Source organism: Protopterus annectens, chromosome 11.part0, assembly GCF_019279795.1.
Source record: "Protopterus annectens isolate FY-2018-M chromosome 11.part0, PAN1.0, whole genome shotgun sequence".
Taxonomy (NCBI): Eukaryota; Metazoa; Chordata; order Ceratodontiformes; family Protopteridae; genus Protopterus; species Protopterus annectens.
In genome coordinates, this window is record NC_056745.1 from 1,380,252,037 (window position 1) to 1,380,278,290 (window position 26,254).

General features: G+C 39.6%; 1 protein-coding gene across 1 annotated transcript in view; it reads right to left on the reverse strand.

Moving 5' to 3' along the window:
* Positions 1 to 479: 479 nt before the first annotated feature.
* The window catches only part of LOC122814878 (carboxypeptidase A1-like), a 99,469-nt gene continuing 73,694 nt past the window's right edge, over positions 480 to 26,254 (reverse strand). Inside the window, exons 10-11 of the mRNA XM_044087152.1 lie at positions 19,978 to 20,062; positions 480 to 944 (exon numbers count right to left, since the gene is read on the reverse strand). Of these exons, the coding sequence (XP_043943087.1) occupies positions 757 to 944; positions 19,978 to 20,062 (273 nt within the window). The 3' untranslated portion in view covers positions 480 to 756. The remainder of the gene's footprint in view (positions 945 to 19,977; positions 20,063 to 26,254) is intronic.

The following is a 26,254-nucleotide window of genomic DNA, read 5'->3' on the forward strand; positions in this document are numbered from 1 at the left end:
AATGCCTCATAAAATGTGTTTCTGTAACATCCTGAAGGGATTTTGCTGCATTACAGAGTTTATAATATTCTCCATACTGGGTCAAGCAATGGCTAAATCAACACAGGCATAAAGCTGAACTGCAAGTATTGCTGATTTTGAGTATCAACAATAATATACCAGAGACTGTACTGACAGAACACAGTCAATCTCCAATGGAACATTACAGGTTTCCAATCATTATTTGTTATATTTATGTTTGGTCTCTTCACAGGGAGAGCAGATATGCTTTGGCTAAATATGAAAAGCATAGGTTGTAGGATCATTTATTACTAAGATAAAAACTATGGAGTTCTTAAAAGTTGTTTCATACCATATTATTAGGCTACTGTGGTGTATTGAATATTTCTTCATTCAATTTAAAGTAAAATATATAAATTAATTATAATTATCAGTTTTCATTTTGCAGCTAATAACCACTTTAGAAAAATGAACGCAAGAAGAGTATGACTACCAGTCTTGATTTTATTTGAATTTAAGTACTGTAATGTGCTTTATTAAGTACATGTATATTTAGTCAGTATACATGCATGATTAACATTTGCTTGTAATGATACATTTGCTGTTCTTTGATAAGCATGGCTATATAGTTCTGAGTAAAAGGATAAATTCCAAATCAAGAATATAGAGAATAGGAAAGTCACAAAAAAGTCATGCAGTCACTGATTTTCCTTCAGCCTCATAATCAGTCCTGGTATTTACGCAACTGCTGATTGTTTAGTTTGTGTTGTCTCTGACGTGCTGTATGATTTCTTGCAGAGCCAACCACGTCTCCTCTGAAGTAGGCAGAATCTGATTTGCTGGCAACAGGAAACCATAGTAACCAGTGTCACGTAGCTCAAATGTGAAGGAGTATTTGGCACCATTGAGGTAGGTCCAGTCAATGGTGATACCGCTTGCCTGGTCTGCAAGAGGAAAGCATTATGAGATTGATGGAATACATAGATAAAGCCAAGACAAGTTGGGCTTAATGGGTTTAAAACAAATACGTTATTTGCAAGTATACAGCAAACAAAAATGCTGAGTAATGTAAGATTTCCCTAAGTTTCATCAAGCCTCAGTTTACTAAAGCTTTAACTGGATTAAACAAATGAGTTAAAGCTTCAGCTCAATGAAACAAACAAAAATAGCATTTTTTGCAATGGCAAACCTCTTGTACTCCCACCCCCTTACTCTTATATAGCAAAATCAAAGTCACACAACTGCAAAAACAAAACTTAAACAAGTGGAATCACTGAAGTGCAAATATGAATCAACACTGAACTAATTTCTTATATAAAAAGTTACTGAGCAATGCAACATCAGGATATAGAAAACTGACAAGGTTAAACATATTCATACTAAAAGTGTAGGCCTGTCTGGATATTGCAATGTTGTATGATTTACTATTTTCCAAACACAAGTCTAGCAGTTAGTACAGAGGATTAATGCTCTGATCTGTTAATGAGCTGCTTCCTGTAGTCAAAGGTACAAGTCTTTCTAAACCCATTTGCCTACTGTGTCACCCTGAGCAAGTCACTTACCCAGATAGTATTCTCTGGTCACCCCTGCAAAGGAATACTTTATCCAGGGCTTACCCACTTAACAAACAGATTGAAAACAAAAAAGACATAAAACACAGGTGTAGACCTCTTTCCTATTTGATTTTATCTACCCTCAATTAACATCATGAATCTCTTCAAGGGTAGTGATGGTAGAGGGAAGGTCCCATGTGAAACTTTTGCCACAACAGTCACTCTGTGTACAACACATTAAATGAGGAGGGTATGAGTTCAATTAAAGTACAATCTTCTGACATAACACAGAGATATTCTGCTCCTGTTCTCATCCTACCTAATCCTTCTAATACCACTTCCTACTCTCCTAGAACTAAATACGCCATCACTGTCTCCTACAGTTCCACAGCTCTATTGAACTATTTGACCAACTACTTAACAGTTACTCTATGCTGCTACTTTTATGTAAAAAAAAAATGTTTTTTATTGCTGTTTAATGAACTGTACTGATGTATTCTATCATTATTAACCTTTTCTTATCATATTTACTTTTTATTCCTATGAGATAATCTGAAATGTATATGTGCAATGTCTACTATGTATTTGTATTTTTTGTATCTTTTCTCCCCAGGACTCCACTGAAAAAAAGGGCTCCTTGTGGCCCAATGGACTATCCTAGCAAACAAACTGCAAATAAATAAATAAAATAAAATATTCATTTTGCATTAGCCAATGTTTTGTTTTTACATTTATATTCTTTCTCTTGATAGATACTTTCTCCTCAGTTTTACCAAAATCTTTGACTTTCTTCCTGCCATCTTCTAGCCAAGTAACAGTATTATTACCCTGAAGTGCAAACTAGATCGCCACTATGTGATCTATAAACAACAGGACTCATATTTTAATGTGTGACATGACACTGTAACAATAGTTGGTTATGGAACATTTTAGGATGAATTATAGACGGCTGGAGAGGGAATGAACTGGTAGAAAATAAGAAATAAAAGCAACTATTACATTATAAAATATATTTATTCATTAGTAGATGCTGAGCACTGAGTACTTGAAGAGATGTGTATTAAAGTGTTTATCAAATAGATAATGGATCATGTGATTAGTGCTTAGAAATTCAAAGAACAGAGGGGCGGGAAAGGAAGAAATGTTAATATTGCAGTTAAAAGGATGGGTATAAAATAAGTTTAAAAGTTTAGATATGGGGGTGGACAGTGCCACAAAACTATGTATATGGCAGAAAGATGCTAGTAAAACAATTCGGGTATTAGTGAAGACTGGTTGTAAAGCATGGGAATCTAAACGAAGTAAAATTGTTTGACGATATGGTAATCTGGAGCTAACAATGGCATTTATTCTGGAGATAGACAGGAGTAGATCCATTGATTTGCTAAGTGAAGTTTTTGTCTTATTTTATATGAGTTTGCCTTCTGAATGGATTTCAGTGCCAGAGGAATGTAGTTCCATAGTTTTGCTACACTAATTAAATATAGAGAATCACCTACAGTACTAGATGATTTGTTATAGTTAGTGATTTTTCTGTAGAGTGTAAAATTCTTTTGAGAGTGTAGTGTTGAATGAAGTTGTTAAGGACCAGGTAATATTCTGGGCAGCAGTCCCAAATCATCCAATTTTGGTACTTTGTCTGTCTGCAACCTGTTGCTTCCATACCAGTGGGAAGTTACATCTGTGCTATAAGGTCACATATCTGTAAAAGTCTAATATATCCTATGCAAATATCTTTAGCCCAATTTGCATAAATGCATTGTTTGCAGTAGTATTCTCCCCTCCAATGCACCATTCAGTCCTCCATTTTGTAAAGCATTATAATCCATTATCATCATGGCTCCCACTAAAGCAGGGTGTTTTGGATAAAGCCATGTGCCCCTCATTGTTGACATGGCTGTACTATGTATGCAGCCTATGTTTCATTTGCATAGGATGTTTTGGAATCATATTACACAGAATGCACAGAGTTGAAAAGAGCATGATAGTGAGCAATGTTCAGAATGTGATCAACCCCATGCCTATTACATTGCATTGTGTGATTGTTGCATCCTGCTTACATAGCAGATATCTTCCTCCTCCTATTACATATCTCAGAGTAGTAGCACCAACCTTCAAACATTCTACCATTATACCTCTCCCTAAAGTCCTTTCACCCAGTAACCTCAAAGACTACACACCCATTGCCAGTGTCTATGCCTTATTGCAAACACTTCCAAGAAACTTTTTGCCTGAACAACTGTTTGAACACAATAACTGCGGCCTATTTTCTTACTGACAGCATGCTTTTCACAGTGCCTTCAGTACCACGACAGCTTTACTTCAATGGATCTAATTGTAGTAATATCAACAAAAGTCTTAATTACCATTGATTTATTTGTAGCCATGACTTGAGACTGTAAATCACAATTTACTACTGAACAAACTAAAAAAAAAAATAATTTTGGAGACAACATAGTTCAAAGGTTTCAAAGTTGCATGAAAGACAGAAAATTTCAAGTCTGTGCCTAAAAATGTATTTTCAGATAATGGAACCTCAATACTGGCGTCCCTCAGGGCTAAGTCTTAAGTCCTCAGCAATGTTCACTTCATATTAATGATTTTACTGGTGATTTTCCATTATTTGCTGTTATTTCCTATGGAGACAATGTATTAGTCATGGATGCAAGAAAAGCGCATGCAAATTTGTAGTTAAAATTACATATAAGCTTCTCTGACCTCTGCCAGTGATCTGCTACTGACAAACTACTAATAAATCCTGTAAAATGCAAAATCATTCTCCTCAGACCATATCTTAGCAAACCTACAAATTATTAAGGAAAATTTAATGTTAATGGTATTAGAGTACTGTTAAAGAAAAAGTGTTTTTGCCATACTGAAAAGGTTGTTTGTTGTGCTTTCTGTTGTGAATGTCTCTGCTTTTATATTGGGAAGACGGAAAGAAAGTTGAAAAATCGCATTTATGAGCACTTGAGGGATATAAAATTTAAATTAAAAAAAGATACTAATGCTCTGGCAAAACATTGTAAAGAACGGTCTGGTCACAATTTTAAATTTACTGTGATAGAACCAATTGGGTACAATCCAAGAGGTGGACCATGGCCATTGTATTTAGAAAGGAATGAGGCATTATGGCAATTGAGAATGAATGCCACTCAATGACCGGGTCTGAATGAGTCTATTTCAATTACTTGTTTTCTAAAATTGAAAGCCTTGGAAAGGTGAAATTTATGTTTATAATAGTTGAATATGTAACATATAATATGTATATTATATATCATGTGTAAACAGTGCCTAAATGGTGTGTGAAGCCTCTCATAGGAACATCTATTATAGTTGTATTTTTACTTACACTTTTATTTCACAGCATATTACTTATCCACAAGTTTTTAGCTGAAACATACTATGCTATATTTTAACATGTACATATACTTTTTTATATCTTATGACCCTCCTCTACATATTTTATATTTTATATATTTTACATACATATTTATCTATTTATATTTATAGTTATAATTATATATTAACATTAATATATATATTTATGTTTACACATTTTATATTAATACCTTGCATTTATTTTATATATATATATATATATATATATATATATATATATATATATATATATATATATATATATATACATACATATATATATATATATATATATATATATATATATATATATATATATATATATATGTATATGTATACAGACATAATGGTTTTAATCTGGTTCTGTAGAAATGAAAAATAGTTTTTTTCTATTTTTTCATTATTTTTAATGCTTTGACAATTTAAATTAGGTTGCAGCTTGGAGGAGCACGCACGTTTTGTGAATGTATGATACTACAATATAAATGTCTTACATCTTATATATTGTAAGCCAAAAGGACTTTTTTGTTATGGTTAAAACGTTTTTTATATATACATATATATATATATATATATATATATATATATATATATATATATCTTTAAATTACTGCACCTCATGTTTTATTAATTATGAGGGGCAATTAATGTGATTGGTGCATGGATACCGCACTTGTTAACCTTTATGTATATAAAGGGAATGGATTTTGGGGCATGCTTTATTTTGATAAAGTCTCCTATTAAGGAGATGAAAGCGCTTGATGTTATTTCTATTTATTTTTGTTAACGAAGTATTCTACAGTTATCATATTTGAACATATTTTTCATCTCTTAAATATCAACAAAGCCTTTTAGTTTCATTAGTTTTAGAAATTATTTTAATCAATAGCAGCCAGGAAAATATTATCTCTAATATCTCAGAATACAAATACTTTGATCTCACTCTTTATCCTTCCTTTATATTCACAAATCAAACTGATATTAACAATAGCAAAGTCCTGAGTATAACCAAAGTAATGTTACAGGATTTCACATATTCCTTCACTTGTTACCCTGGCAGCTATTAGCTGAAAATGTGCTTCTCCCCAGTTTAGAATATGGCATGCTATTATTAATTCTACACTCTTGATGCAATACTCAGACTATGGCCTACCATTATTAGGGCTACACTCATCCTATAATACTCAGAATATGGCCTACCATTATTAGCTGTACACTCATCCTACAATACTCAGACTATGCCATCCAATTATTAGCTCTACACTCATTCTACATTACTCAGAGGCTGCAGACTGCTGAAAATAAAATATGCAGATTCATGCTATTGGCAGGCACATGTACACATCACTGTGACCCTAAACAGATTACAATGGTGCCCAGCTCCTAGCAGGCCTACCTTCCTTATAAGCACACTGTTGTTCAGTATTATAAAGTTCGGATACTGTCTGTCTCTGAAAGTAATGCTTCCTTTTACAGCAGAAGCCGACTCTCTGAGAAACAGTCAGGAGGACAATATTGGCCTTGCCGATCCTTAATTCAAACCAGCTACAGGTGACAGAGCTTTCTGCAGTCTGGGGCCTAACATGTGGAACAAACTCCCAAATGAAGTTAAAATGTAGCAGACACTGGAAGTTTTTAAAAATGCCCTAAGAGAGCATCCCCAGAAAGAAGCTATGTGCAAATGATTTTGGGACAATGGTTAAGTGTCCAAAGCTATCCATTTCCAACTTAATTAATCTGTTAGTGAAATTCAGATCTCACTGTGATGTCTTCAACTCATTTAATGGAAAGTGTTAACCTACATTTTGTATGTTTTGTATACAATTATCTACATCTAAGTTTGACTATCCAACTGTATACGTGTCTATTGACTGTTTCAGCTTCTGCCTCTTTCTATAGATATTGTTTTTGTAGAGTGAGAATTACGTTGGTTTTGCATATTTGTCCTATTTTGCCAGTTTTATGAGCCTAAGTCTTGGCTAAAAAGGGTCAATAAACCATCCCACTTACCCAGTTAAAAATAAAATAAAATACATTTCTGTATGCAAGAAATGGACTCAGACAACATAACAGGGTAATCCCCCTGTACAGGGGTGGCCTTAAATGCTCTGAATGTGACTCAGTATGTTCTTTTCTGTTGGTGGAAGAAGTTTTACTTTTCTATAATAGCATATCTACAACCTACAGAAATCTGTGAAAACTCAAATTTTCAGAATTAAAGCCATAAGCACGTGGACAATGTAACAGTTATTTCTTATTTTTGCTGAACATGTAATTTAGTTAATATTTGTGAAATTATTTTTAGGTGAATGTTTGAAATGACAGATGAACTGTTCAAAACATTTGGGTATATTACCACATACCAGGGCGGTTGTGAGTCAAGTGTACTACACACTCTCTCAAGTGCCTTAGTGTACTTTTGAAATGTAAATCTTCATAATTTTCACAGTTTGAGTTTTACATTTAATAGTTTATATATGACAGTTTTTTTGTTTTCTATTGTATTTTAATGTACAATAGCTCATCTATCCATTTTAACTAAGTGATAGCTGTGCAGGGTCATAACTTGTTCACTTTGTGGAATTTTGGTTTAAAATTTTGGGGTACTCATTTAAACAAAGGTTCTAAATGGGTGTTAACACTGTGAATATCTCAACTGAATTCTGGCAGGTGAACAAGCACAGATAGGAGACTAATACATCAGTAACACAATGCTTCATAAGCATGTATACTGCTTTCCAAATAACATAACTTAAAAACTCTTCGCAAAAGTAGTCATTCTGATGGCAACTCCAAGAACACACATATATGCAAACAGTCATTTTCTCCTCCATCATTTTTAAGTTGATTTAACTGATGATATGCTTGTTGCATCCTAAAAATATTCAAATGGTTAATCATTTGGTAGCAATTCCCAAATAATCAAAAGACATAGGTAAGCAGTAATGTCCCCCCAAGTTGTTTTAGCTGATAGTTTACTTGTAGTCTTTGTGTAATTGTATTTCTGTGGTACTAAGCATGTGTGCTTTATTTATATTTGAATATGTATTTATACTCATGCAGTGTTTTATTTTTGTGTACTGTTATCTTTAGAAATACCACTTACGTCAAACAATGCCTGGCAAACTCTTTCTGCTGTGTGTGTGTGTGTGTGTGTGTGTGTGTGTGTGTGTGTGTGTGTGTGTGTGTGTGTGTGTATGTAATTTGACTCTTAGGCTGGAGTGACTGCTATCTGCTGTGGTGATAGTTTTTGTTGTCTCTTCCTGCATAGTTTCATTTTCTGTTTATGAAGCTTATGTTTTCCTTTTCTTTAGGAGACTGTTTGTTTTACCTTCATGTATGTCGTTTACTGTTTGTTGTCATGTAATATCCTTAAATTTGTGTTTTTAATGCTTTTATTACTGTAAATGCTGTTTATTTGTAGCACAGTTCTGATTCTTGTTTTGTCCTATATTTTCTTATTGTTTTTATGCAGACATTGTAATGTATATAAGTTGGTTACATATATGTTTGGTGTTTCAAGCTTTTTTTAATTGATTTCCTGGTTTGTTTTCGTTTTTGAAGCTTTTCTGTGTTTGACAATTTCTCACTGCTAAATGACTTTTCGAAATAGTGGCTTTTTAGGGGGGAGGGGTTTGACGTTAGTGAGGGAGTAGGGGTCATGTGAGTGAATGTAAGGTCCAAGAGGCTTGCAGTTCCGGCATCTGAGGAGCTTGTGCTAGGACATCGTTGTAATGACTAGGAATATTTTATCATTTCTATTATTCTAAATTACTATCAGTTAACTTCAAGGGAGCGTTGTATTTTTTAAGGTTCAGCAATGCTATGAGGAGGTTACTGGTTGCTATTTGGTTTCTGCATGAAAAGATGCATGTTCTTCCTTCATGAGATAAAGAAGGTGGTAAGTGTTTGTTTTGTGAAAAGCTACGTAACAGATCATGTTAGAAATGTAGGTCAAATATTAATAAAATTATATGATGCAAGTGGGATGTGACAAATTTTGTTTAGAATAACCTTGCCTTCATGAAAGCTATTTATTAACTTCTTTACAAAGTGTATTATTCAGTTTATGAGTGAACAGGAGATTGATATGCATGCGTGAGCATGTACGCACATATATGTTTTTGGGTGTTTGTGCGTGTGTGTGTGTGTGTGTGTGTGTGTGTGTGTGTGTGTGTGTGTGTGTGTGTGTGTGTGTGTGTGTGTGTGTGTGTGTGCATGTGCATACCTGCATATATTGGTAGGGTGTTTGTTGAAAGTGTAAGGGTCATAGCTGCAGTCTTTAGAATTGCTAAACTACAAACACAAATGAAGGCTGTATACACAATATCTGAGGTTATAGTATTTTCGTATTTACTAATTTAGTATTTTTTTATAAATAATTCCCCTAAGGTACACTGATCTCAGTTAGTATATATGACTAGCAGAGGTATGGGAGCACAATCCTCACAGCAGGAAATGCAGGGGAGCAAAGAGCACCCAAAAATGATTCAATGGTATAGTAGCTAAATTAATATTTTGCCTTCTGTTTGAATTGCAGTACATTTTTAAAGTCTTCTTAACTGCACAAGTAGGTCCTGCACTTTTGATAGTGAACCCTATACATATGTGTGTGTGTGTGTGTGTGTGTGTGTGTGTGTGTGTGTGTGTGTGTGTGTGTGTGTGTGTGTCTGTATAATTATATACATGAACACAAACTAAAAAAATGGTCATCTAGTGTCAATGGTTTATTAAAATATAATAGGATTTAGAATACTTAAACCTTATGTTTTATGGTGATTATATAGAATATGTTTAAAGGTATTTACCCAGGTAATTCTTAATGTAAGCCTTAGCAGTTTTACTGTATATAAGAAAAACTCTCACTTTGCAAGTGAATTTCATGTCTTTTCTGTAGTCCGTAATATTGAAAATCACAAATGGGTCACTGATTTTATTTTATGTATTTTATTTATTCATTTTTTTTTAATGCATGTGGAGTTTTAGGTGCCCCAATGTATTACAAGTAAAAAGACAATGTGTAGGCATGCAAACTGTCTGACATTTTAAAATCTGTCTCACACTTCACTCTCTAATACAGTGTGTGTGTGTGTGTGTGTGTGTGTGTGTGTGTGTGTGTGTGTGTGTGTGTGTGTGTGTGTGTGTGTGTGTGTGTGTGTGTGTGTGTGTGTTACTATATAATACTAGATAATAACATTGTTAAGGACACTGAAGACATCAGAAGAATGCATAATAAGTTTGTAGGACATAAACTGCAGTGATTATGCTACAGAACTAGGGAAAAGACAAGCTTGCTAAGCCCTCTCTCACCTCTGTTTAGTTATATTCTCACACCAGAGCATTAACATCAGTCAGTGGGAACCATATAAGAGTGACAAGAAGTGTAAACAGCTTTAAAAGCTTCTAATCACTCCATCCAGCCTTAACAAAGGACTAAATGAAGTGTTTGGCTGCTTTTGTGGAGGACATTCTCAGTGTTCAGCTTTCAGAGATGTAAAACGCTTAACAATTCTACACATTTTTCTGTAAAATTTGTAGTACATAGAAACAAGTAAAGCTCAATGCACTACAAAATTGTCATTGGTTTTCTTCACTCATAGAACAGTTGCCACATATTTCCCATTTGTATGCCAATAGTTACTCCTCAGACTTCATTCTTGAGGTTGATTTCTTGATATCCATATCTCCAAAATATAACAAGTCAGTTGTGGTAAGAGCCCTAATGTAATACTCTCAGTTATGCACTTTTATTATGTCAATAAGGCACATAACAAGCTTATCATTTTAACAGTTTCAAAGCATGATCACATGCACAATGATTCATTTGTCTTATGTATTAACAGGTCTCTGTTTTTGATCAGCTGGATTAGTAATCTACTTTGTTAGACTCTGGGCTCAGCATACACTGACAACATGAGGATCATTTTCAGATTTTGAAACATGGATACTTATTTTCATCATACAACTCAAACTTAGTTGAACAACAGTATTTAACCTTTTTATATTTTAATGAAAAGCATGGACGCACTCATTCAAGTGACGCAGGGCTCATATGCATGCTCACTCTGGACATGATGTTGTCTGAGGAATTCGGGTTGCTTCTATGCACAAGGAAGTATGGAAACTATCGTGTCTCCCTGTATATAAATGTTTGTATGTTCAGATTAGTTTTAAATACTCTCCAGAAACTTCCTGGGAATAATTGCCTAATAAACATTCTTATGTTTGTACCTAGCCTCAAACAGAAATGATTGACTGCAAAAAGAAGTTATGTACTCACCATAACGTTCCATCTGAGTAGGTAACTTCATTTGTCAGCAACCTGTGGGTATCGGATCCAACCCGGATCCGAGCTGGCAGCTTTCCACGCTAGAGATCCACTCTCCAAGCTCCTCCCCTTACCCATAATGCCCTGCTACCTCCCTCCAGTCCTCAGATCGAGTTTGCCCAATTATCAGACAGCACTAAAACAAGCAAAACCTGAACATCCTAACCTGATACCTACCAGGAGTGAATCACTTAATTATTCAGGTAACGAACTAGAGGTTAGGGGGATGGGGGGGGGGTCGGTTGCTGACAAATAAAGTTACCTACTCAGATGGAATGTTATGGTGAGTACATAACTTCTTTATCTGAAGTAGTTAACTTCATTTGATCAGCAACCTGTGGGACAGAGTCCCCAGCTACCAAAAAAAACTTGGGAGGTCCTCAAGGAAGAATATTCCGGAGCACTGCAGAGCCAAAGACTGCCCTCCCTCTGGATCTAATTTATAATGAGAAATAAAGGTATGAGAGGAAGCCCAAGTAGCCGCTGAACAAATGTCATCCAAGGGTACCCTTGACCAAAAGGCAGAAGAGGTAGCCATAGAATGGGTAGAATGAGCACGAACCTTCACGGGCTCAGGCTGACCAGAAATTTTGTACGTGAGTAAAATGCAGTGAGATATCCACCTAGCTAGAGTCACCTTCATTACTGGTTTACCCAAAGATAGCTTAGCAAAGGAAACAAAGAGCTGCTCCGACTTATGAGAGGCAGCTGTTCTGTGCAAATAAAAGCGCAATTGTCTATGCACATTTAATGAATGTAGTCTGTACTCTCCTTTGTTCTGGCAGTTAGGAAAGAAAACAGGCAGATTAATGGATTGGTTGATGTTAGCCTCGGAAGCCACTTTAAGTGAAAAGGAGGGATTAGTCCTGAGGGATACTCTGTCCTTATGGAAGACAAGATACGGAGGTTTAGTACAAAGGGCCTGAAGCTCCGATACCCTTCTAGCTGAGGTAATAGCAATCAAGAAGGCAGTTTTCCAAGACAAATACTTGAAGTCAACCGAAACTGCAGGCTCAAAGGGGGGGCCAGTAAGAGCCTGGAGGACTAAGGTTAGATCCCACGGAGGAACCGCATTCTTGACAGGAGGTCTTAAAAGAAAGATACCCTTCAAGAAGGTCTTATAGATCTTAGAGGAAGCTAAGGGGCCAAGATTGTCTCCGATGTGGAAGTGGGAAATGGCCACCATTTGAACCTTCACAGTTGAAGAACTGGCCCCCTGATGAAAAATGTGGGATAAGAACTCAAGTACTGCTGGAATGGGAGCTGTAAAGGGGTCCAAATTCCTTTGCCTGGCCCAGATAGAAAAACGTTTCCATTTACTGTTGTAGACTTTCCTGGTAGAAGGCTTATGAGCTGCCACCAGGATGGATTTAACTGCGGATGAGATGCTGGGAGTCCTAGCCACTAACGGAACTGGATCAACCAAGTGGAAAGCTTGAGGTCGTCCAGGTTTGGAGTTTTCAATCCCAAAGGATGAGAAATCAGATCCGGAATGGGATCTACGATCCAAGGAGGAGCTATGAGATGAGACGGCAGGTATGGGAGCCAGGTTTGATGAGGCCAGAATGGGGCTATGAGGATAACCTTGCTCCCCAACCGACGAGCTTTCTGCAAGAATTTTGTCATTAATGGGAGAGGAGGATAAGCATAAAGAAGACTGGATGGCCAAGCATGAACTAGAGCGTCTCTGGGGGTCTCCCCCGGTGGCGGGATTAGAGCAAAAAACTCACTGCACTTTGCGTTCAAAGGCGATGCGAACAGATCACAGCAAGGTTGACCCCATTTGAGGAAGATCTGTTTTGCTACTAAGGGGTTCAGAGACCACTCATAAGTTGAGAGGATAGTTCGACTCAGCTTGTCTGCTAAAATGTTGGACTGACCCAGAATGTGCATTGCTAGCAGAAAATGGTTGGTGGATATCGCCCACTCCCAAACTCTCATGGCCTCTCGGCAAAGGGGGTAAGACCTGGTTCCCCCCGTTTGTTGATGTACCAGACCACTGACATGTTGTCTGTCTGAACTGCAATAGTCCCTAGATGAAGAAGGGCATGGAGAGCTTGCAATGCTAGAAGCACTGCCCTCATCTCCAGAACATTGATATGCAGAATGGTCTCTGTTGGAGTCCACGTGCCTTGGACGGTTCTGCCCATGCAATGCCCCCCCCCCCCACCCTAGGCAAGAAGCATCCGTGGTCACCGTGGCTTGGGGTAGAGGCATCAAAAAGAGCCGCCCTTTCCAAAGCTCTCGGGAATGGAGCCACCAAAGCAGAGATTCCCTGGAAACTCTGCTGAGGGGAATCGGGGAGTACAACGGATGTCGAAGGATGGACCACTGGACCTGCAAGGTCCATTGAAGAACCCTCATATTCAAGTGGGCTAGGGGTGAAAGGTTGATAGCCACCACCTTAGACCCTAGAGCCCTCAGAACTAATTCTGCTGGTGGGGCCAGAGACTGTAGAAGGGCTAAGACATGAAGAGTTAGGTTGTGGAGTCTGTCCGACGTCAAGAAGGCCTTGGACTGAAGCGTGTCTATTCTGGCCCCTATGAAGTCCAGGACCGGAGCAGGCTGAAGGGATGATTTTTTGTAATTTATAGTGATCCCCAACTGGTGGGCCAAACGCATGAAATAATCCCTGGCCGAGCATAGTAGATGCCTGGTGGGGGTGGCGAGGAGCCAGTCATCCAGGTAAGGAAAGACCTGTATTCCCTGAAGCCTCAGGTGGGCTGCGAAAACTGTCATGACCTTGGTGAACACCTTGGGGGCTGTGGTGAGGCTGAAAGGGAGGACCCGGAACTGATAATGACTGGCCCCCAACCGAAAGCGGAGAAACCTTCTGGATCGCCTGTTCATTACAATGTGATAGTATGCATCCTTGAGGTCTATGGAGTGCATCCAGTCATTCTCCTGCAGAAGGGGGAGAATAGATTGAATGGTGACCATCCGGAATTTCTCCTTGGCAATGGACAGGTTCAATGTAGACAGGTGGAGAATTGGTCTTAAGTCCCCCATCTTTTTTGGCACCAAAAAGAAACTGCAGTAATTGCCTGATCCAGACTGGCCTGGGGAGATGCGCTGGATGGCTTTTTTTCTTAACAGCTCTTTTATCTCTAAAGCTGCTGCCTCCCTCTGATTGGATGGGACATCAGGGAGGTGCCCCAACTAAGGGGAAGGGTTCATGAAGGGAATAGAGTAGCCTCTGGATATTATTCAGAGCACCCAGCGATCTGTTGTGATGGACTCCCAATGTGCTAGGTGTTCCAAAAAATGCCCTCTGACTGCCTCCAGAGAGGAGCAGTTGGACAATCCCTCAGGGTTGCTGTGTGGGTCAGTCGGAAAAAAGGTTCCCTCAACTGAAATTCTTCGACCACCCCTCTGCCTCTGGGCCGGCGTCCGCCTTGTCCTCCCCTGCCTCTGAAGGATGAAGGTTCCGGAGCGAAACAGGATTGTTGAGATTTCCGGAACCACATCTTCTTTTGTCCTCTCTGGTTCCTGGAAAAGGACCTTTGAGGAGCCGAGAAGCGTATTCCAATGGAAGACAATGTCTTCCCATGTTTCTCACTCTGGAGTAGCGTATCGCAGACGCTCTTGCCAAACAAGGTAGAACTGTCAAAGGGAGCATTCGTGAAGGATGCCTTGAAGGGTTCCGCAAAATCATAAAGATGGAGCCAGGCATGACGCCACAAGGCAATGCCTGCTCCGCTGACTCTAGCTGCCCCCTCCGTGGCATGGGAGAGAAGCCACATAGAAGTGTTGGATACTGACTTTAGAGTGGCCATTCGTGCTGAAAAGGTTCTTTTGTCCTCAGCCGACATGGACTCCGGGTGTGACCCAGCGTACTCTTTGATTAGATCCCGCTGAAGGTGAATCACGTATGCCAAGTAGTTCAGCGCCCTTACGGAGAAGGGGGCTGAAGCGAACATTCACTTTCCAATGCGGTCCATCATCCAAAACTCCTTGTCGGGAGGATGTACCGAGGAACTATCCTGAGCCAGTTCCTTCTTGGTGGCAGCTGCCACCACCATGGCATCTACTGGGGAACCTTTGCTCCATGCCGTCCTGTCTGTTGGGGGACTAAGGATTTTATCTGATCTCCTGGGGATTGGCTCTACAGTGTCCAGCTCCTTCCATGCCCTGGTAGTTATAAGATCTACCAGGGGGTCGGCCGGAGAGAACACCCAAGAGGTAGATGGGCCTGCGTCAAATGCCTCCAGAAAAACAGACTCATCCGAAGAAGGTTTTTGGGCTGACCACCCCCCTCTTATGCGCAGCATCTCCATGATGTCTCCAAAGGAGACGTCTTCGGGGGGTGACCTGGGGGAACCTTCCCCTTCCTCCAAGTCAGTGTCTTCCGTGAGGGACTCAGGGGAGTCCAAGTGCCTCCTTTTACACTTTCATTTGTGAGGAGCCTCTTCGGGGTGGCTGTCCGAGGAGGGCTCACCAACCAGGTCCTGTTCCTCTAGGGGAACCATCTGGGACGTAGACGCGGGCTGTCCCTGGGGCCGGATGATGGAAGACAGGCCTGTCTGCGAGGGAATGGTGGGTGGATCCGTAGCACGAGCCTGGGGCCTCAGATCCCTTGAGAGGACCCTCTCCATGATGTCGAAGGCCGAAGGTGAACCACTCTCCCTAGGATCCGAGAGCAGCCCCCTCAGATCAAACGTGTGGATCGGCGCTGGAGCTGAAACGATCGGACCCGAAAGAGAAGTGTGCTCTGACTGCATCGGAGCCAAAGACACACTCACCCCTCTGGATCCAAGGCTCGGCTCATGGCCCTGAGAGCTCAGATCCAAAAAAGGACCCGACAAACTTGAGGGTACAGCTGGCATCAAAGTAGCGATTACTATCGGCACCGACTCCCCGGCTCCAATGGCTCCGAATCCTGATAATGGATTGGAGAAGGAGCAATGGGGGCAAAGAAAGGGGCCGGTCTCCCCCTGGAGGGGGGGAGGCAAGAGCACTCTCATCTGCATCTGGGCCTGGAGGAAGCGACGCATCATCTGGTCCATGTTGGCATCCGAAAAGCTCCTCGTTGATCTAGAAGAAGCCACCGAGGCTGGCCGGGAAGGCTGCCTCGATGACCTCGAAGTTGACCAGGTTTCCTCCTCCGGCTCCGGAGAGAAACATGGAGAATGGAGCCAAGAGGGGAAAGACCCGGAGACCTTCAAGGGAGAAAGGAGCTGCTTAGCCAGCGGGGCCGAGGGGACAGAATCGGCCCGCCGCTTATGGCTCCTATGCCTCTCCCTGTCTCTTTCCTTCTCTCTATGTCTATCTTTCTTACTGGCATCCCTCTCTCCCTGGAACACAGTGGGAGTTTGAGTCCTGGCCAGGGGAGCAGGAACAGTAGGCTGAACAGCCACAGCCATGGCTGGTGCCACTGAGGGAGAGGAGGAAAAAGCAGAATCCGAGGGCAAAAGGCCTGCAAGGATTAACTTGGTCCTCCTGTCCCGCAAAGCCTGGGGGTTGAAGGTGGCACAGATCTAGCAGCTTGATGATAAATGAGCCACCGCCAGGCAAATAACTCACTGAGTGTGGCCATCGGCTGGGGACAGCTTATGGCCACACTCAGAGCATTTAGAAAATACGGCCTTAGGGCCTTCAGCCATGACAACGCACACACACACCCTCACACACAGATAAGGGGAAGTGAAAGGTTAAGACTAACTGACTACTAAAACAATTTAAGCTAAATAAACTAAGGGTCGATTAATACACACACACACACACACACACACACACACACACACACACACACACACACACACACACACACACACACACACAATTTTTTTGAGACAAAACAGAGTAAAAAACCCTATGAAACTACTCACAAAACCACCAGGAGCTCATCACTCGTGCTTCAAGAAGCCGTGGCAAACGAGATCTGGGTACTGGAGGGAGGTAGCAGGGTATTATGGGTAAGGGGGAGGGGCTTGGAGCTCGGCTCTCTAGCTTGGAAAGCTGCCGGCTAAGATCCGGGCCAGATCCATTACCCACAGGTTGCTGATCAAATGAAGTTAACTACTTCAGATTTTGAATTATAATAAAAATAAACAATTTCAGTGTCATCTGTATGGCACAAATATAAGTAAGTAAATAGATAATTAAATAAATAAAATTTTTCATTCAGAAATGTATATTAGTTTTATCCTGAAGTCATAACAATATTAAACATGCATATTTTGAAAGCTTTAATTTCTTACTCCTCAAAAACTGATATATACACGTTCATTTTAAATGTAGTCTTGAGGATTCATAAAGAACCTGACCACTCACATTAAGGTCTGCAGTAAAAGACCCCGTGTCTGCAATGTGGGGATTTCTGATTCAGGGATACATTAACAACAGTGAGAAAAGACCTCATTATTGGACAACTTGCATGTCTTTGAATTCCCATTATCTGCCAGAAGTGCAGATCAGCACTTCCTGAAACAGGTAACAGTGCTAGCAGCCACATCGTGTTAGCACAGGCAGCCCCATTCACTTTGCCACACAAAATATGCACATTCAAGCACATGTATGTAGACACACACCATACCTATCCCTGTGTTGCCAGGACTTTGCCGATGTCTATTTCCAGTCCTCATAAATCGTGAATGACCAGTCCTCATAAATCGTGAATGAATTCAGTCAGTCATTAATGCCAGACATTAGAGTCTCATACTCCATATCCTTACTAAAGCGTAAACATACAGACCATTCAATAAAAACTGAAAAAAAAGACACAGCCAAGCTAGCTTCTTCACTATGTAAAACCTTAAACCTCCTGTAATGGAGGCCCACAGGATATATGTAAACAGTCATTAAGGACATACCAGTGTTTCAGCTACATGGCTTCTGACTTTTTACTCTTTCAGTTTTTATGGGTATATTCAGGACACTAATCTATGGTAATACAAAAGTTGTTTAACTAGCAACTTTTTATATTTTTAGAAGGCAAGTGTAACATCCATTCCTGATTTTGTCCTGTGTTGCACTATAAGGTTGAGAGGTATGTCTAACATCCCTTTCCCTGGTATGTCTCAAACTGTTACAAGCATGGAATAATGCCCAAGATCCTCACTATATATTAAAAAAAACTTGGTGTATTAACTTCTCAGTTAGTGCATGGGATTAGTTTAAAGGTTTAATGTGGCAAAGGTGCAGGGTTCACCTCCACTTCAGTGCCTTTAAGGCATGTTACTTAATTACCGAGTGTTCTCTCTGACCCATGTAGTGCTGTTGTTACCTCACGCTCAATGTTGTAAGTCTGCTGATTAGTGTAGGTGTGTATGGATAGACATACACACACATGCGCGCGCACACACACACACACACACACACACACACACACACACACACACACACACACACACAAACACCAAAAACATAGGAAATATCTCCTTCTGGAAGAAGTTCCTTTCTCCAGAGGACATTGTTAAGTTCACATTAATATTAACCATCTCTAAGAAGTCCTGCAAATGGAAATACATGCTGACATTTTTGTTTTAGAAAGAAAATGCTAAATAAAAGTAAACAAGACAAAACCTTGCAACGGAACGAACCAGGCAAAGTCCAATACAATAAGCACAAGGACTAATAGTCCTGTAATGAAACCACGACAAGTCCTCAGGTATAACAAATAATCCACAGGAAATTTATTAAAAGGTGGTAAGCGCGTTCGCAATAGAGCTTCTTAGTCCTTGTGCTTATTGTATTGGACTATTAGTCCTTGTGCTTATTGTATTGGACTATTAGTCCTTGTGCTTATTGTATTGGACTATTAGTCCTTGTGCTTATTGTATTGGACTATTAGTCCTTGTGCTTATAGTATTGGACTATTAGTCCTTGTGCTTATAGTATTGGACTATTAGTCCTTGTGCTTATTGTATTGGACTTTGCCTCGTTCGTTCCGTTGCAAGGTTTTGTCTTGTTTACAGTAATTTGTTCTTTAGCAATTGAATATTTACCTCTTGGTCTGCCTTTTACTTCAGATTTGCTAAATAAAAGTATTTGAAAAATAAGCCATCTCCATTGGCATAGATTGATTAAGCCCTGCCTATGACCCAATGACTTGAATTTGATTAACATCTTAGGTGTCTGCTAGAGTTGGCATGAGTGTTCACATCCTGGGGATGGAAGTATATTGAGACCATCTAATGCCACAGTCCTCAGAGGAAGGGCAGTGATACATAGGTTGGTGTAGAGTTTGGTGTTCTGTCTCTAAACCATTTTAATAGCCTTAACTGCAAGTGTATAGGAACATGCACTCTCACAGAGCAAGGCATTATGGCCCCCCCCCAATGCATGGGTCAACTATCCTTTCAACCAGTGTAGGGGTTAGGACTCATCATATGTGTTGTCATCCTGGTAATGACAGCATGTCATATATACTGTCATTATCAGGATGTTGGCAAGGGTAGAACCCCACCTCACAGATCCCTGAATTATGGCCCATCTGTACAGCTTTTGTTTCTGTGGTGTTGATAACTAGTGTGAAAAAATCAAAACACTCAAGTATGATCAGTAGAACAGGGAGGCCTGATGGCTGGCAGGCAAGAGGATTGAGCAATGTAGAAGAAAATGACTCAAAATGTAAAAAAACACTGAGATAAGCTTCAAATATCAGAAAGAAGACAAATGTAACTTTACTTAAATCAAAAAAATATATATTATTAGTGCTTCAACCTCAACTGTATAACAGTGTATATAATTATGTACAAAAGAATATATACTTACAGATGGTAGTAATTACTCTTCCATAGGTGTACTTGGTGCCATATTTGGAAGTTAGAGCTGCTACTGCCTTCTTTGCAACAGCATTCTGCAACCACAAATGTATGTAATATTACTACACTCATATATATGAAGGGGTCATTAAAATGGCAATAACATATACTTACACAATGCACAAGAAATATGCTGTATTCACACTAACTCTGGTGGCATATGAATAAGATTTGCATATGATGTTTGGTGTACAAGCAGAATAAGTGTATCTGAGTAAGCATACACTGCAATGGAGTAAATCGTAAAAGGTGCAATCAATTTATCCTTCAAATAATTTTTATAGAGTCGGCCCACTGTAGAAAAAGTAGCAGCTGGACATTTGTTCAGTTTGATAACCCCAAAAACTAACATGTTAAAGACTGACTTTCAAAATGAAAAAAATATTGAAAGATAAAAGTACCATTCCTTTTGTGTCATCTGTAACACTGCCTATTTTACAATGAAAACAGTAACCCCTTCGTCATTGTAGCAAGACCTTCTAATCTACAAATTACTTTTTTGCCTCAAATAGAAGACAGTGTGTTAAGCACAAGAAAGCTATAAAGAACAATTTAAATGTATGGAATAAATATTAGTCTGAACACATGGAAACTCTGAGACTTTCAGGTTTTAAGGAATGCTATGGAAGGTACATCCTCATCATGCCTGGTATTATAAGGTTGATGGGAAACTGACCAGTTGTATTCAGCCATCAGGATGTACTGAGATGAACTGCAAAGCCAGATGGAGTTCTTACACCATGCTCTACCTCAGCCTTTTTTAACAGCATTATATCAGCAGTTTTCAAACAGGCGCAGTAATTCTTTTCTACAGCTAATAGCATTCTACATTAGCAGGTTTAGCAGATGGCCCATTTATAAATAGATAGATAGATAGATAGATAGATAGATAGATAGATAGATAGATAGATAGATAGATAGATAGATATCCCAGTATGGAGCAAGTTGGATCATAAACATTGTTCTAAATGTCTGCTTGTTAATGAAATAAGTGAAATCATCTTCCTCGGACCCTTTTCTGCCATGACTCAGGCTATAAGGGCAAATGTAAACATAACAAATATATGGACAATTTGTGTAGTCAGTAAACCAGCAGGTAATACTTCAAACTAATAAGCATGTAAAGATTATGATCTACTCCATCCTTGACTGAGTTTTGGCCAACACCATTAAAGGGACAAGATTTATTATCCCAAAACCAGAGTTTGTTTGCTTTTGGCTTTTTCCTAGTAAGGGGTCGCCACAGCAGAACTCCGGTCCGCTAATGATTGGCAGTAGATTTTTTATGAAAAGCCGAGGTGTCAGCTCGATGCCCAACCTTCAACTAAGGCACGTCTATTTACGCACGCATGTCTTTCGAACACTACCCAACCATGGGGAGGACATGCAGACTCCACACAGAAGACCCTCCCAAGCCAAGCCGAGAATCGAATGGGAGAACCTCTTGCTGTCAGGTAACAACGCTACCGCCGTACTACCGCGGCATTTTATCCCAAAACCAGAGTAATGTTTAATAATAACATCTGCAAAGATTCCATTAGGAAGAAGGGAAAACATTCAGTAACACTCTTTCCTTCTGAGGAAACCTACATAAAATGACCTGGACATCATTTATATTGTCCTTCTCTCTGTGCTGTACAGTAGGTCCAGATGTACTTGGCACTGTATTCATGCAGTACATTAAGTCCAGCTGTACTTGGCACACCTTAGTCAGTACACCAATGTATTATTATTATTATTATTATTATTATTATTATTATTATTATTATTAATAATAGTATTACTGTTAAAGCATACATCTTAAAGGATATGCCCAGAATGAAGAATATGAGGACCTCCTACTTGATGTATCTATCATTGCCACGTCAGATCTATTATGACTATCTGATCCAGTCACATACATAACAGGCACCCAAAACATTATGCATGAAGTTCAATTCCCAAGAGCCTGCAAGAGGAACTATCACATGAGAAATCCCTGCAGTGTCTAGACAAAATCCACTGCCATACCTGGATAATGATAATATCAGGAGACACTGGATGATGTGTAAGCCCTCTATGCTCTCTCTGTATATGTTGTATTCATTAGTTATATCACCAGCTGAGAATATGACTAGTTGGAAGAAAACTATGTTGAGACTGAAAACTCAATCAGACAGAAGAAATGAACAGTTTATTATGCATGCCAAGATGTCACTACATGACAAAAAAATAAATCCGTAACCAGCGATTCAACACAAAAGCTTAAAGGATGATGTAACAAATCAAAAAGAAATAGTGGCAATAATAAGCCACGGAGAAACATTTGTATAGTCATAAAAGTGACAAGTGGAATATTTTCTAAGCTTCTGGGAGAGTTTATCATCTAATCTCATATGAAAACAGTCATGTCCTTTGCACATACCTCTCAGCTTACAGACTTTGAAAACAGGTACAAAGGTTCTTGAAAAGTAGGTACATCAGGCCAAAAATCAGGGAACGTAATTAACATAAAAGTAGTATAAATTTGAATAGTGACTAGCACATAAATTTTCCAATTTCTAGTACTACTGTTGAATGCTTCTCAGAAAATCTATATTGCAAAACTGAGTGTGCCTAAAATGACACAAAGATATAAACATTGTTAAATACAGCTCCTGCTTCTATGTTAGTGATATCTAATCAGGGCCATCTAATTTAATATTTTGTGCTAGCAACAGCTTTTAAATATTTTGTCTTCAGATCAAATGAATGTCACCCATTTACGTAACCTTCAACAGTGACATGGCAAAATGTACTGCATAAAGTAATTTATTTTTGCTTCTAAAAAGGGGAGATGTACTATATGGGTCCTTTCTTTAGATTACTGGTGCCACTGGTATTTTGGCCATGTAGTCTGGTTTCCAGGATAAATCAAACCTGAAAATATGTATGTACTTCAAAAAACAGACACACATCATGGAAATGGGTAAATCAAGCCTGGAAATATGTATGTAACTCCACAATAGAGACACTTGAGTGGTATTGCTGTCTCTAGATGGCTCTATGCTCTTAATGGGAAGCGAAACATTCAAACAATGTGCAATGAACACTTTAAAATTCTGTTGAACCAGATGTCATCTGTAACATATGACTCTCTTGACTCTGCTTACTCAGTGCCCTGGAGGAAAATATCTATTAGTCCACCTACCATTGAAGAAAATATGCCATTAAACTGTATAGGCATAATAAATATACAAAACTAAACACCATATTGGCTGAAGCTTTAGAACTATGGCTGAGGAGATGGCAATACATTTGTAATACTAAATTTATAGTGTTTAAGGAAGTTGTATTTGTAATTGTACAACCCTGATGAAGCACTGATAGTGTGAAACATACATTGGTCATAACCTTAATAAATCAATTTTTGCAACAAATGCTGTGTACTTATTAGTTTTAAGTTACAGTTTGATCCAATTATCCTCATAAAGGAAAACTGTGTCAGGCTGTGGAAACCATTAAGGTGTTGCTTCACCATCTACTGCAAACAGAATCTTATTGAAGCTATCCTCCATTAACAAACTCTACAACAGAAGGAAGAAACTGTTCCAAAAGAGAGTAAAAACTCAGGTATGGAGGAACTCACTGATGAGCCTCAGTAAGAAACTAAGATATCTCATAAAATCCTTGAAAGTTAATTTTGAAAGACAAATTGCCACGGATTCCAAAGACAACCACAAGGCATTCTTTAGCTATGTCAAGAATCTCCATGGCAACACCCCGATCTGCACCAAGCTACAACAGAACGGCACAAAATATACAGAGCCAACTAATATTGCCAACATATTGGCAGATAGGTTCAGTGCAAACTTTACTCCCCCCCTCACCTCCCAAAGGGCCTGTAAATATACCAGAGGGTTGTAGAGCCCCAACAATCACAAACACACAGGTAAAAATGGCACTCTCTAAAGCCAAACACACAGCATCCATGGGACTAGACAACATCCCAGGCTGCATCTTATATGAACTCCAAAATGAACTAGCCCCCCCACTAAAATCCATGTTCAACCACAGCCTCACCACAGGCTATGTGCCCACAGAATGGCACACAGCAACAGTTATCCCACTCCACAAAGGAGGAACCACCACAGACCTCGGGAACTATAGACCTAATAGCTTGACAAGCCTGGTCTGCAAGGCCATGGAGCAAATCATCATGGAACTCATAAACAAAGATATAGGTAACCTCCTAAAAAGGCCATAGACGATGGTAAGGTAGTCCACACAGCCTACCTGGACCTCACTAAAGCCTTTGACACTATCCCTCATTCAGGAATCATTGATAAACTCACCAACCTTAACATAAACCCTTACATCACGAGATGGGTGGCCAACTGGCTCATGGACAGATCCCACACGGTAAGAATTGCTGACTCCAGATCTGACTCCAAACCAGTGACAAGTGGAGTACCCCAGGGTTCAGTCCTGGGACCCCTCCTGTTCAGTATATACTTCTCTGAAGTGCAAGCGAACACCAAGGGTCTATGGCTAACCAAGTTTGCAGATGACTGCAAACTGGGTGCCATTATCGATTCCCCTACTGACGTAGACATCCTGCAAAAGGGCGTCACCGAGACTGACACCTGGTGTCAAAATTATGGCCTCAAACTAAATGCCAAAAAGTGCATTGTTATCCCCTTTGGCAAAAACACAGTACCCATGAATTACCAAATAGGGGGAAGTTCACTTAACACAGAAAGTGTGATAAGAGACCTTGGGACCCAAGTGGATAGTAACCTCTCCTTCGATAACCACATTGCCACAGTGGTCAGAAAATCTTTCTACATGGCCCACTTAATCACAAAAGGGTTCGCATCTAGAAATAAGGAAGTCATCATTCCCCTCTACTCATCACTTATCAGACCCCTCATTGAATACAATGCCCCATTTGGGATGTACCTCACAAGACACCTACAACAACTTGAGAGGCCCCAAAAGTACCTCACCAAGAGGATTGCTGGCCTCAAACAATTGCCCTATGCTGACCGGCTCAAGAAACTCAAACTCTACTCAGTCGCATACCGCTTACTCCAAGGAGACCACTATCTGACATACAAAGCTATGTCAAACCCGGAATTATTGGACATGCTCCACTTGAAGAAATTCCAATCTTCCTGAGCTACACGCTCTAGGGACCTAAACCTCACCACAACAATAAATAGGACATGCTGGAGGGATAGATTCATGTCCCAGAGACTTCCCATGCTCTGGAACAAGATTCCCATCCACATCAAGCAGAGCTCATCATTAGCACTATTCAAGAAAAACCTTGATAAGTGGATGGGTAATAGGAAATTCACCCTGGGATTATGTCTGGGGCACTGCTCGATAGAGGGGCAGGAATTTAACAATACATGGGTAGCGAAAGCAGATACACTGCTGGCTAGGCTTGCTTTGGCCCTCGGGCTGATAGCCTAGTATCTACCTATGAACCTATGAACCTGTGGAATTTGCCAGCATGCTTTGGGTGTTTCACTAAATTTATCATAATCTTAATGCTTCTGTAGATGATTGCAAACATAATGCATAATGGGTTTGCTATCACTCCCATTCATCATCTAAACGAGGTTGAGTAAAGGTACACCTTCATTCCAGCCTTGTCCTCCATCTTGCAGTGATTCACACCAGTCTTTTTCAAAAACTACCTTCCCACTAGCATTAATTTTGAATACATTTATGAACATCTGTGAGGGCTGCAGAGAACAGAAACACCAAGACTTCTGTCTGCCTATATAATGTTTCAGGTAGTCATTTATGCAGACATTCTTATTACATCCTTAGTGCAACTGACACACCCTTCAGCTATAACCTCTAGTCTAGAACATCAGGCCTTAGAGAACCTGTTGTTGCATCAACCTTAAAATTTTCCACTAAATTAATTTAGAATTATGAATCCTAAGTTAAGTAGGGTGAATGGTGAGTATCTGTCCCCCTTTGGCTGTTCTCTATCCTGACAAAACCCAGAAATCATTACTACTAGGGCTAGTAACTCAGATAATGGCACATTCACTGCAAAAAAACAAAGTAAATAAATATGCGGTAGCAAATTACTCCATAGATACCTACTGGAGGTTAGAAGAAGCTTTAAACTGGTTTAGGTTTAGAGTGGAACTGGGCTTAATTGAACTATGTGGGTGGAGTCGAAAATGCAGTGAAGGGTTAATCTGTTTGTAGCACACTACCCCACTAGATGTGGCATTGTAGGG